This window comes from Canis lupus, chromosome 31, assembly GCF_048164855.1.
Source record: "Canis lupus baileyi chromosome 31, mCanLup2.hap1, whole genome shotgun sequence".
NCBI lineage: Eukaryota > Metazoa > Chordata > Mammalia > Carnivora > Canidae > Canis > Canis lupus.
Window position 1 is genome coordinate 31,879,035 of NC_132868.1, and position 13,728 is coordinate 31,892,762.

General features: G+C 32.4%; 1 protein-coding gene across 1 annotated transcript in view; it reads right to left on the bottom strand.

The window, feature by feature from the left end:
- Positions 1–607: 607 nt before the first annotated feature.
- Positions 608–13,728, bottom strand: part of SI (sucrase-isomaltase) — an 88,479-nt gene continuing 75,358 nt past the window's right edge. The window contains exons 41-48 of the mRNA XM_072807955.1: positions 11,982–12,130; positions 9,851–9,935; positions 9,710–9,766; positions 9,003–9,124; positions 6,317–6,405; positions 4,312–4,361; positions 3,906–4,073; positions 608–849 (exon numbers count right to left, since the gene is read on the bottom strand). Coding sequence (XP_072664056.1) covers positions 781–849; positions 3,906–4,073; positions 4,312–4,361; positions 6,317–6,405; positions 9,003–9,124; positions 9,710–9,766; positions 9,851–9,935; positions 11,982–12,130 — 789 coding nt within the window. The 3' untranslated portion in view covers positions 608–780. The remainder of the gene's footprint in view (positions 850–3,905; positions 4,074–4,311; positions 4,362–6,316; positions 6,406–9,002; positions 9,125–9,709; positions 9,767–9,850; positions 9,936–11,981; positions 12,131–13,728) is intronic.

Consider the following 13,728-nt stretch of genomic DNA (forward strand, 5'->3'; position numbering starts at 1 on the left):
GACACCTTTGGAAGGTAATTAGGTCATGAGAGTGAAGCCCCATGAACGGGATTAGTGCCTGTAAGAATGAACATCAGAGAGCTTGCGTCTTTTCTTTCTGGTCTTCACCATGGGAAGATACAAGGAGAAGATGGCCACCTGCAAAACCAGGAAGAGTGTCCTCACCAGACACCATCTGTTGGCAGCTTGATTAGACTTCTGAGCCTCCAGAACAATGAGAAATAAATGTTTATTGCCTAAACCAATCTATGATAATTTTATAGCAATCCAAATTAGGACAATTTCCTTTTAGAAAATAAAGAGAAATGTACACTTTCTATACTTATATACATTTTATTTTCTGTTTTTTAATTAAATGTACATACTAAGAAATAATTAAATCTGATGACAACTACTGTTACATGTCTTAAAATTGCTAAACCTTGAAGAAAATATTTTATACAATTATACAAAATTTTCATTTAAAAAATCACCTGTTTTAATTATATCTAAGCTACACACATATATATTTAGTAACTAGTTTACAGTTTTGGTTAATATTTGCAAGGTAACTAGAACCACTTAAATCCTGCTAAATATGTTAAAAATTGGATCCAGAACACATTAATATAAAAAATTAGTTTTAATATTATTGTACACTGTGGGATAACTTTAGATAGATATTATGAAAATCATATTTTACACAATATAAGAAATCATCAAAAAGGGAAAACTATAAGTACAGTGAAACTTAAATCCAGGTGCTAATTTCCCTTTGACAACTGGAATTGATGGTGATCTTCATGACCAGATGATTTGAAATGGTTCATCTAGAGTAACATTATTCACTGTCAGATCAATATTTAATATCTAAAAAGAAAATAAAATGGTAATTATTTTTTTATTCAGAACTGTGTTGTTTTTTGTTTTTCTAAGTAAGACTATTTCCATAAATAAATTTTCTGTAAGCAGCATAATAGTCTTTGTTTCTCTTTTTTTTTTTTTTTTTTTTGGTGAATTTTTATTCCAGAGAGTTCACAACTATTACAGCAATAATCTCACCCAACCCACTCATTTTGCAGTTAAAAATAAATCCCAGAGAGGTGGAATAGTTGTTAAGAGACTATGAAAACTAAAACTTTTAAAAAAAATTAAAATAAAATAAAATAAAACTATTAACCAATTATCTTGATTTATATTACTTTATTTTTTCTCAATATTCCTAAACATAGAATTATTTATAATTGCAGTACATAAATCTCTATGCTTCTTGCCTTCAAATATTAGAGCACATCTACATGCAAAAATTAGACTGTAAATATGTTTTCTTTTGTATCAATCCTAAAATGCTTTAGGATGATTAATTTATTGCCAATAATTTCAACTTTGTTGTGTTACTTTCTTTCATTGGACAGAATCTGGACTAAATATGGAGGTGACTAATTAAGCAGCTGCAGTCAACCATTTGTAATATTTTTATAATATGATTACATTAGACCTTATTGCTTTTTCTCCAATACACTCACATGACTTTCTGTGCTTTAGCTCAGAAAATTTAGTTTCAATTATCATATATTGAAGAGAAGAGGAAGAGAATTCAACATTCCTTTACTGCTTATTGAATACCAGGTACTCTGAGTCTTTATAAAATATATTCCTCACTAAAACACAACATTCTAGAATTTATTTCCCATATTGTACAGTAGAGGAGTTTAAAAGATAAAAGTTAAGCATTTTTTAAAATATATATTAGCCAGATTTGAAACATTCATCTTACACCAAAACCTAAGCTAGTTCCTTTATATCAAAAGTGAAAAGCAACAAGTACATCAGATAGCTTTTAATACCTGTACAAAAGACAACAAAACATAATTGTTGCTAGGAAAATGTTTTTAAAATTGTATTGATAGAGGAGCACCCGGATGGCTCAGTTGGTTAAACATCTGGCTTCAGTTCAGGTCTTGATCTCAGGGTCCTGGGTTTGAGCCCTGTGTCTGGCTCCCTGCTCAGTAAGGAGTCTTATGATCTCTCTCTTTCTGCCCCTACCCCTGTTCATGCACTCTCTCTCTTTCTCTTTCTCTCAAATAAGTAAATAAAATCTTTTAAAAAATACACTAGATAAAATTGCATTGATAGAGCAATTAAATCATGCTTTACATATAATTCCCACACTGACGGAGAAAGGCAACCAAGATAGAGAAAAAAAAATGACCATTCTTTACTTTTAGCATATATCTATAAAGTTTGGAAACATTAGACACTCATAAATATTTGTTTTATTGAATGAATTTAGAAGGAACTGTTCAATTGTTACTAATTAAAATTAGTATCTTCTTTTGGAATCACCGAGGTAATAAAATACCGTAAAAATTTCTTCTTAAAACTTAAAATTCTTTTTGAATGAGTTTGGAAGCAGTGGAATGAACTTTTTGTAAATGATGTGTTTTTATACCAAGTATCTGGTCAAAATGAACTTGAAATAATACTTGATATGTTAAAATATCTTATTTGACATTGTTCATCTGACTGTATTTAGTTTATTTTTATAGCAAAAAATTAGGAGCTTTATTTTTTATCAATGTAGTACTAAATAAAGAGCAAGAAAATTATATGGCAAATTATCCCTTTTAATCTGGTTGAACATTGGCCAGGTCAAAAACATGGATTCTAATTGTGACCAATAACTATTGACTATTCCTAGAAAATTAATTTTCCTTTTGAAGGACTCAATTTCTTGGCGTGCTGTAGGTGACCTCTAGACTAAATCAGTGATTCCCTTACCCTGCAATTTTACAAACCAGTGAAATTTTAAAAAGAAGAAAAATGGGGATGAGGCACTGAGCTATCAACTTTTTATTTTACAAAGGAAGAACATTAAGTATACAAAACTCTAACTTCCCAATCTTGATATAATATAAAGAAATAAAAGCATTTTGATGCTAAAATGGGAATTAAGACATGGTTCTATATTAAAGGGGAAATAATACTTGCCTAGGACAGGTACTAAGTTTCGAATGGATGGAGTGACGTTTCAGGTGCTGTTCACTTCTCACATTCATAAAATCTATGAGAACCTAATACTATGGTCCAAGACACAATTATTATTTTTTTCAGTTGAAGTCAGTCAAACGACTGGCTGTTTTGTAAGCTAGCTTTATCTGAAGTGACTGGTTGATTAACAACTAGCTATTTTTATTCAGCCATAAACACTAACAGGTGCATACACACACACACAATTTAGCAGTAGAGACATAGCCTTGTATCATTTATAACACTTAGCTGTTGTCTAGAACATATGTTTTTTGAACTCTACCTTTTTGAGACATGGATTCCAGGATTTAGAACTGGAAGGAACTGAAGAAATTGTTTACTTGTGTATTTTTATTGAGTTTGAAAGAAAAAGGAAGCTTAAAATTTTTGTTCAAAGTAAAAAACTAATTACTGGTTGCAGTGGGATTTTGACAAAAAAATCCTGAATATTTATTTAACATATATCAGATCCTTACACACCTGTATGTCAAATTATTCATGAGTGCCAATAGACAATCTATTAATTTTGCAAGGATTTCCAAATATATTTTATCCGAGATGTATTAAATATTTAAATGTAGACATTTTATATTTGAAAAAAATTAAATTTTGAGGCACTTTACCATATAGGGATAACAATGACTTAGAAGCTTAATGTCAGTTTAATCTTGCTTTGATTATGTCGGGAAAATTGTAACACAGATCCCACTAGGTTGATTCGTATGACAGGTTACTAAGGATGATAATATGGAGATCAATTTGGAAGTTTAAGAAAAATGAATAAACAACGGAAGTCATAGGTAACTCGTAATTATGTTTCATTAGGGTTAAGAAATAGAAGACATCCATATAGATGTTTTGAAAAACTCCATTAAAATTGTTGGTGTGTCACTTACCTCCTTGTCTGCTTCTTGAATAAATTTAACTGCTTCTGTATTTCCATTATATATGAGATTAACCCCAGTAACAGGAGTCTTTCCTTTCCCCCATATGATGATGAACCCAAGCCTCATTTCATCTTTGTTTATGTAACCATTTTGCAATATAGTGCTTGTCAAGGTATTCTATAAAGACAAAGAAAAATAAGTAATTTAAACCATCCACTTTCAAAAGCAATTAAGACTTTTAAAGCACATACCTGTTAACCAAAATGTATATAATAATATAGTAAATTATTTATTCATATATTTAAAATGAGTTCTGTTATGCAATAAATATAAAATACAAAAATATAAGTATGGAATAAAACTTCAAATATTATTTAACACAATTGCATACAAATGATCGGACATGAATACATACATTGTTTAAATTAAATTGTGCCGAGAAATAGAAGCCTCTTTCATAGGAATCTGTAGAAGGAAAAAAAAGTATTTATATTTACAAAGAAGAAACATAGTAAAAATATTTTGCTTCTCTTTCCTAGTTAAAAGGATATCAAATATTATCATTGCATATCTAATTTTTCTCTAAGTTTATTTAACTTAACCATGGATGAGGGAGATCTGTTGAATATTGTCTTTGATTTTCTTTGACAGAAAAAAATATGTCAGGAAATAACATTTTATAAAATGTGAATGTACTTAAAGGAGGAAATCATTTCGTGCCTATCAACTAGATTGACAAGCTTGCTGTAAGAGAAAACTTCTTCGGAGATTCCAACCTGCAGAATCAGACATGATAAGCATTTGTTGCATATTGTTGTGGCTGTTTGCTCAAGGGATTATCTGAAATCTTTGTACTTAATTACAACATATATACTGAGTTTGTGAGATATAACAAAAAAAAAATACAATTGGCCAGAAGAATTTTGTATGTTTACATGGAAAGACTATAAATAAATATTTGAATTAAGTTGTTACTTTCCAGTGATTAAAAAATAAAATCTGCCATGAAACTTTGATAGGGTAATACTCATACCAAGTTCTTTTATCTGTATCTTAATTTGATAGGGAGAGCTGGAGAAAATTTCTAAGAGAAGCATTGTCTCCTTTGCTGTTCAATTGAATTAATTTATTACATAGGTAAATTCAAAGATTCCAAGACAAAGATGCAAATTATGCATAATTCAACCTTACAACCCTGGGAAACTGTAGGCAAATACAAAGTGCAGCCTGCTGGGCCCAGGTGAGAAAGGCTACAAACTTTGCAGAACTCCAGCTAATGTGTTAAAGAAGGTCAAGACTCTAAAAATATAAGATTTTAACTAATAGTGGTTGATTCTTCACCTTAAATCACAAAATACTAGGAAAAGTTTTTTTGTTGTTGTTTTTAAGAGTCTTGCTTTTTACCATAGACTCTTGTATCAACCTTCTGGTATGCTTTATTTACTAATAAATAGATTCCTATTTCTTAGGGTTCCAAAATATTAACTAGGGTTTACCTAAAAATATGAAAGACGTATGTCTTGACTAGTAATGAAAAATCTCTCTTCTGTGAATAATTTAAATCCCAGTAAACTGCCTCATGTGACCATCAGCTCCACATAGATGTTAGTTTTTACAACTAACATTTGTGTAAAGAGAATGTTCAGAACTCCCATCTAAGTAGAGTAGCACTGTTAATGGCAGTCAATAAGCCTAAATCCACACTGGTGTATATTTAACAGCATAATAATCATCTAAAGGTGATACCTAGGCTTCTCCCCAAATTAATGGAAATAAAATTCTCCTTAGAATCTGCATCTTAAACTGCCCCAAGTGATTCTGATGACAATGGTCAGCAAAGCACACACTGCTGGAAGCCTAGCAGTTAGTTCTGTGTGGTCTTAAGAAAAAGTCATAGAGTAAACATAGATCTAAGTTTAAATCCTTAAACTTCACATGTAAAAAAATATCGAATTTAAAAAAATAGGCATGAGGTACTGAGACCAAACTTGAATTTTGTTTCTAAACTATCTCACATTTTAATATATATATATATATATATATATATATATACCCTTTAGGCATTGCCCTGCACACATGGAACCTGGTTTTTCAGCATTGCAGACCTCATGCATACTGAATGTCTATCGTGTGAATGGCATGACAACAGATAATCAATATACATTCTCGGTCCATACACATTTCTTAGTTTTTCAGACATTTACCATAAGGATTAACTATATTTAGGCTTAGAGGAAAGTCTATAATGTTTAGACACTACATTTTTAAGTTGATTTAGCTAATTATTAAGCTACTTTGGCTTTGGATAATATTATTAGCCTTTCACTTAGCTTACAAGGTACAATAGTAGATAGCATAAAAGTAATGCGAGATAATATGTATGCCATCAATTACATTTATCTACTAAATGGGACACTCACCTATACTCTCTCCATCATCCCAAAACAGAGACCCCTGTGCCCTCTGGTTAACATCTGCAGCAACAATGAGCTTCATGTAATTTTGTCGGCTAAAAAAAAAAAGATATAATTTCACCTATGTTTATAGAATAGCACATGTTTAGCTATGATGTGGCATCCATATAAATATCCAAAGGAAAACTAAGAATACCAACTAAGGAGAATACAAACTGTTTTAGACAAAGAAAATTAAAGGACTTTCCTTAATGAGTTACTGGGAATGATATAAACCATAAAATCCTTCATATTTAATAGAAAATATCATGCATTGTCTTTTGATCTCAAGAGATCATCTATTGTAACAAATCAAAAGGGCCTCATTTATAATAATTAAAGTTGTTTATTGATATATTTATTTTTCTCTCTGCTAATCCTGCCACTGACCATTAACCATGAAACTACATTAATAGCATTATTTATCTATTATAATTTAAGCCCTCTTCACATTTTCATACATAAATCACTGTTATCATTGGAAATTATTCATAAGAATGTGATGAGTAGCCTGCAAGTTGTAATTTCTATCCTTGAAGTGGGTAATACCTCCCAACCTTGCGCCTACATGAACTAAATATCTGCTTCCTCACTCACAGTGGTTTGGTTTGACAGCTTCATATTGCTAAGAAGGATTTCTCAGGCATTTTATGCATAGCTGCTATTGCCTTTTCCAATCACAAATGTTGAAAATTGTATTGCCATCGACTTCCCTAAAATATCCAGATTATCTAGAGTTCAAATCTCTATAGCAACTTGATTTTTCCTTGTAAAAATTTTAACATGTCTTAGTATGAATACATATAGATATATGTTCATATATACTTATATATATATTTCAGTTTATAGTAACTGGGGTAAAAGATAAGAATATCTTATTAGCAACATTAAATATCTGATTTTTCCATAATTTTCCAACATATTTAAAGCTTAAGATTAAACAATGTTTCACAGTTTACATTCTATCCTATCTATATACTTAACCCTGGGGCCTATTTACTTTACCCCCTACACACTCACACACACTCACACACACTCTCTCTCTCTCTTACACACATACACACACACACACACACACACAGTGGCCTCTCTACTGTTCTCTTACAACAAAAGGTTTCTTCAAGGCCCAACTTTTTAATGGTCTTCTCCACGAAGCTCTCACTTCTCAAGGAATAATTGTTTTTCTCCTCTTTAATTGATATCAGGGTAGAATATTAAAATAAATGGATTTGAATCTTTCTGGGAGATAGAAAAAGTCCATTCATGCCACATGGGGCTGTCAGCATGTAGATCACCAAATAAGAGGATACAGCATAAGATGAGAAAAGGAACAGAGACTGAGTCCTCTAGAATCTGAATGTCTAAGCCAGGAATTTAGACAATGAAAATAGACACTCTGAGTGGTAAAAAGATTCACTCTTACATCAGTCACAAAAGGCATAATGGACCCATGATCTCTGGTAGGTTGAGTATATTGCTGAATGAGAGGGAGAGGATACCAGGTAGAGCTCTTAGGGCGAAGAAGAGAAGGTCTTAGCCAGATGATCAGTTATGAATGGTAATGGGTAGGAAATATGAATTATCTTTCATCTTTATATGGGACAAGGCTGCTAATAAACAGGTCTGGTTCTTCTCTGGACATCAGTAGACCTGAAGTTTGAAGAAGCAGTGATGTTTTCAATGGGCATCTACATTTTCATAGACTAAAGTGATTTGGAGACTATTTCACAGGAGTGACGCAGGGAAGTAGAAAGGGGGAATAGAAAAGGTGGAAGGAAAGAAAAGTTGTCTGAGTAATATTTGCTTAAAATTTATAGAAAGGTTCATTTAAAAAATCATGTCTCTATGAAGTAAATAATATTTCTTTCTACAAGTCAGAGGCATCAAAATGATGAGTACTTAGGTAAGGCAGCCACTCAGAATACAAGAAGGCATTCATTTATCAATCCCTTTGCAAATTTATACAGAGACATGAAGTTTTAGTTATTATTTTCATCTGGGAAGTCTTCTTACTATTAGAAGGAATACCATGTTGGAAGACAATTTTTCATGAATCTCAAATATCTGCATATCTTGCATATGAGGGAGGGGTAAAGAGAGAGAGAGAGAGAGAATCCTAATCCAACTCCCCATTGAGCACACAGCCCTATGTGGGGCTCAATCCCACGACCCTAAGATCATGACCTGAGCCAAAATCAAGAGTTGGATCCCCCACCAACTGAGTAACCCAGGTGTCCCTGAATTATATTTTAAGGGATGTTTTTAAAGTAGACAGTATTGGAAGATAGGACAGGTTTGGTTTAAATTAATTTTTAAAGAAATTTACTGGCCATTATAAAGGACTGAGCACCTAAGCCTGGAATTCCTTAGGTGTGACACAAACCTCCTCCATGCGCAGCATCTGCCTAGGCATAGTCCACTCCATGTTATCTCCATGGGACTTTGGGGACAAGAAAAACTTAAGCAAACATGAATTTCACATCTCTTGCTATGCCATGAGTAAGAAAGACCTTTGTCTTTTAGCCAACATCCATGACACTGTGGCAGACTAACTTGAGAGTAGGGTAAAATCTTAAACCCTTCCCAGTTATTGACAATTCTAGCATCACATACCTCAAAATTTAATCTGAGCTCTTGTAAACACTTCACTTACCTGTGAAATGTGTTTTGAGCAGGCTCTTGACATGGTAGGATATGACCACCACGGACATGTAGGTTTATTGTATTTAAAGGAGCATTAAATAAAACAAATCCTTTGACACCAATATCTTGACCCTGGAAACAAGAAGGTTGCAAGGAAGAACACAAGCAGCAAGAAATAGAATCATCAGCAATATTGGTACTTGAGGGGACACATTTATAAAATCAAATGATATATTTAATTTAAAAATTAATAAAAATTCAAACATATTCAGGAAATCATATTATTTAAAGTGTATAATTAGTTCTTAGTTATTAAGAGCTTTGGAAGTAATTCACCATTATTTATTTTTGTGATGCTCTCATGCAGAAAATACGAGTTTTCAAAAGTCACAAAAGTTATTCCTGATTTGTCAAACACATTATTCTCAGAAGGACTATATCACCTTTAATAGTAATTATGCAGATTTGATACAGGACAAGGACTTTTTGTGTACAATGTGCATTCTCTATATTTATTCAATAAAATAAATCAATGACTCCGTAACAAACTATGGTGGAATAAATTCTCTTTCACTATAAATTTGATTCAGCTGTAATCAACAAGAGATATCTTTTTAAGTGTAAAGTAAACCAAATATGTCCCTAATGAAAAGGCTGGGATTAAATTGTTAACTCATTTCCTCTTAGTCAATTTCCCAGAATTCCTTAACGACTTACCGTATGATAATCAAACCACCGGGCATCAGGGACGTAGCCTTGTACAGTGTTAGCATGCTGGAATTTAAAGATATAGTCATTAAAAACATATGGGCCAAAGCAAAAAATATTTTGTGAACAAAAATAAATGATAGGACTTACAGGCTCCAATACAGGGGTGACCATAAATGCAGGACCCCACAAGAACTGCTTGAATATATCCCAGGTTATCCTGTCGTTAAAGAACCTTGACAAAATATTTACAAATAATTAAATCAATAAACTTCTTTTTTTTTTCTGGAATACCATGAAATAAGTATTCAAATCACATTTTGCAGTAGATTGAAGTGAAAACTAAACTATAACAAATCAAAACCAATTCTATCTCTTGGAGTTTAAATTGTAATAAGTAGTACAATATTTTATGAGTAAATGTAGACCACAACTAAACTTCCTGACAAAATACAGAGAATTTGTATAAGGCTAACTAAATGAGAAATCTTTGAAGAGAATTCACAGAGGTACAAATATTGTTACCTAGTAGATGATCAACAAACTAGGAAGCAAAAATTATCAATACACTGGAACAGAATTGTGAGACAAGTGTGCTATAAGAATCTTGATTTGGTAATTTAAAAAGATTTTGCTTATCTCACTTAAATTAGAACTCACTGAATAGTGCATTTAATATAGTTCTGAATTTCAGATACAACTGGTTAGAAACACAAAAACCTGTTTTTCATAGTTTGAGAAAGTCACTATTAAATGTCCGCATTTTCTTCTCCAAATGAAATGGAATTGCAAATTTTTGTTTGTTCTTTTGTTTTTGTTTTAACTATAAACTGAGATTAATGCCAAATTGGACTGCTAAATTTACTCCTTCGTGGACTTCTCATGGGATAAAAAGGCCCAGATGTTTTCCACAGGACAGGAGTTTGCATAGTTAATAATAACGTTTCTGGCTGGGGACTCAATCCAAGCTGATATTCTTACTCTTCTGAGAAGCTAATAGGGAGAAAGTTTGGAAATAAGAGAGGTGAGATACTAATAAAAATTTACCAGAAATAAAGAGTAGATTATGATAGATAAATAAATAAAGCTACTAGAGGATAATGTGAATCTAGGAAAACCTAGATTTTTAAAAACCCTATCATCAGAACAGAAGGCATATTGATCAACTTATTATTTTTGTCATTTTGCCTTACATACTATTATTTTATTTAGTAAATATGTGCTGTGTATTTTTACTGATTTATCAATTGTGCAATCTAACAAATCACCTCATTCAATTACTCTGGTAATATAGGGTACACAAGAAGTATGATTATTTTAAAGGTTTTGGTATTTTTTGTTTGAATGTGTGTTTGTTTTTTGTGACATCAACAGTAAAAACTGTCTTGTATTTGCCTTAGAAATAGAACAGGCTAAATTTTTTGCAACTATGCACCATAAAATAGAATTTCAAGATTTGCTCATATATCAGTTTGAGCTTTAAGGAATGAATCCAGAACAATTGTCTAAGGAAAGTGTTAGAATTGTTCTAGGGTGCTCTATAACATACATCCAACAAGAGGAGAGATGGCTACCTTCAGTTAGGCAAATATATATAGTGGATTTACTTAACTGCTATAAACTTCAATTAATCAAATCATTCTATAGAAATAATATTACTTGCCTCCATTTTTAAAATACTCCTTATAATAAGGTATGCAAATCTAAAATAATGCTAGGTATATAGTAATTATTTCTAAGAATTATTACTTTTTAATAACTGATTAATGATTAATGGACCCCAAGATCACTTTTAATATCATCCTGGTTATTCATATTTTTATATAAATGTTTATTAACCCAAAATGTATACTAAAATAACAGTGAATGGGATGCCTGGGTGGCTCAGCAGCTCGACGCCTGCCTTCAGCCCAGGGCATGATCCTGGAGTCCCGGGATCGAGTCCTGCATCGGGCTCCCTGAATGAAGCCTGTTTCTCCCTCTGCCTGTGTCTCTGCCTCTCTCTGTGTGTCTCTCTCTCGGGAGAGAGAGAGAGAGAGATCATGAATAAACGATATAAATAATAATGAAATATAAATAAATAAATAAATAAATAAATAAATAATGACATAAATAAATGAATAAATTCATGATATATATCATGAATAAATAAAAAATCATTAAAAGTAAATAAAAAATAAAATAACTGAAAAAGTTTCCAATTTCAAATATTCTATGATATTACTAAGTAAACTAAGTGAAAACTATCTCTTTTCGGTAGGAAAAAATAATTTGCACTTACTCATGCAAAAGGGGTCGAATAACAGTGCCACCATTAACATGAATTTCATGCATCTGTGTATAGAAATAGGGCAATAAAGTATATCTAATATTTAGAATATTCCTTGACATTTCAGAAAAAGTTGAATTCCAGGAAGCAGGATCTTGTCTCTGAAACAAAACAGAAGAAAATAATCATAAGCTCTTGTTCTTGTTTAAATCATAATTTTCAGACACGTTTGGAGAATAAAAAGTAGAAAAGAATATTCATACACTGCCAATTTGCTATATACTTTCTTCACAAAAATCTTATGCAATAATACTACTATCTCATATGATGAAGAGAAAAAGAACTGATACTTTAATAAGAAAAATGAAAATTACACCCACAGCTTGATTTAGTTTAGGTGAACATATGTAAAGTGCAGTTCACATTTGAATAGGTCGCAAATATATTGTCAATCATGGTGCTAATCACTAAGGGGTGAAAAGACTGGTAAGTAAATGAAATGCTGTAAAAATGTGGATTTAAATAAACAGAGACAGGCAGAGCCCATCATGGTGACACCCACATTGTGAGTTCTCATGAGAAATGGATAAATTGTGATATGAAAAAATTAAAAGTATAGGAGAAAGAGAGGACCTAAATTAATGCTGGATAAGAAAGAAGAACATGCCCTAGTCTGCCCTGGAATATACACTCCAGGTAAAAAGATGAAAATTGACTCTGGAAAGATTAAAACCTATTTAAAAAATGTTGAGTGGTGCCTGGGTGGCCTAGTGAGTTAAGCATCCAACTCTTTTTTTTTTCTTTTTAAGATTTTATTTATTTATTTGACAGAGGCCTATGTGGGGCTCAATCTCAGGACCCTGAGATCACGACCTGCGCCAAAGGCAGACACTTAACTGACTGAGCCATCCAGGTGCCTGAAGCACCCAACTCTTGATTTTGGCTCAGGTCATGACCTCAGGGTCAAGAGATAGAGCCCCCGTGAGGCTCGGCACTGAGACTGGAGCCTGCTTAAGAGTCTCTCTCCCAGGGAACCTTGGGTGGCTCAGTGGTTTAGCACCTGCCTTTGGCCGAGGACATGATCCTGGAGTCCCCGTCGGGCTCTCGGCATGGAGCCTGCTTCTCCCTCTGCCTGTGTCTCTGCCTCTCTCTCTCTCTCTCTCTCTCTCTATCATGAATAAATAAATAAAAAATCTTAAAAAAAAATAGTCTCTCTCCTTCTCTCTCTGTCCCTCTCCCCACTTGTACAGCTCTCTCTCTCTCTCTCTTTCAAAAAATGTTGTTGCAGTTACTGGTTAAAAAATAATAGGGAAGGTATTGCCTTCTATCTATCTTTAAATAGATTTTCATTTTTATTTTCATTTTCTAAAATAAATCCTTATCCCAATCTAACTAAAATTTCCCAGGAGGGACATAAGGATTTGATAGCACCTAATGAGCTCCACCACTCAGTTACTACGCTAGAATCCATCCTTCAAAGACTAGCTCTATCTACAGCTACTCCATGAAGTATTTTTTGATAATTCATCTTTCCTCTGCATTTCTTCACTAAAAGTCAGTAGCACAAATCTTAGTGCTTAGTTATATGTTGCTTCAAATTATTCATACTTTTCCATAATTTTTAATATTGTCACCCCTTACTCCAATATTTCTTTCAATTTAGTAATATAGAGAATTGTGCTACCACACAAGAATTAGATCTCATAATTCCCTTTTCCTTTTTCTCAATTTCTCAACTCATTGTCTTAACATTTGCCTT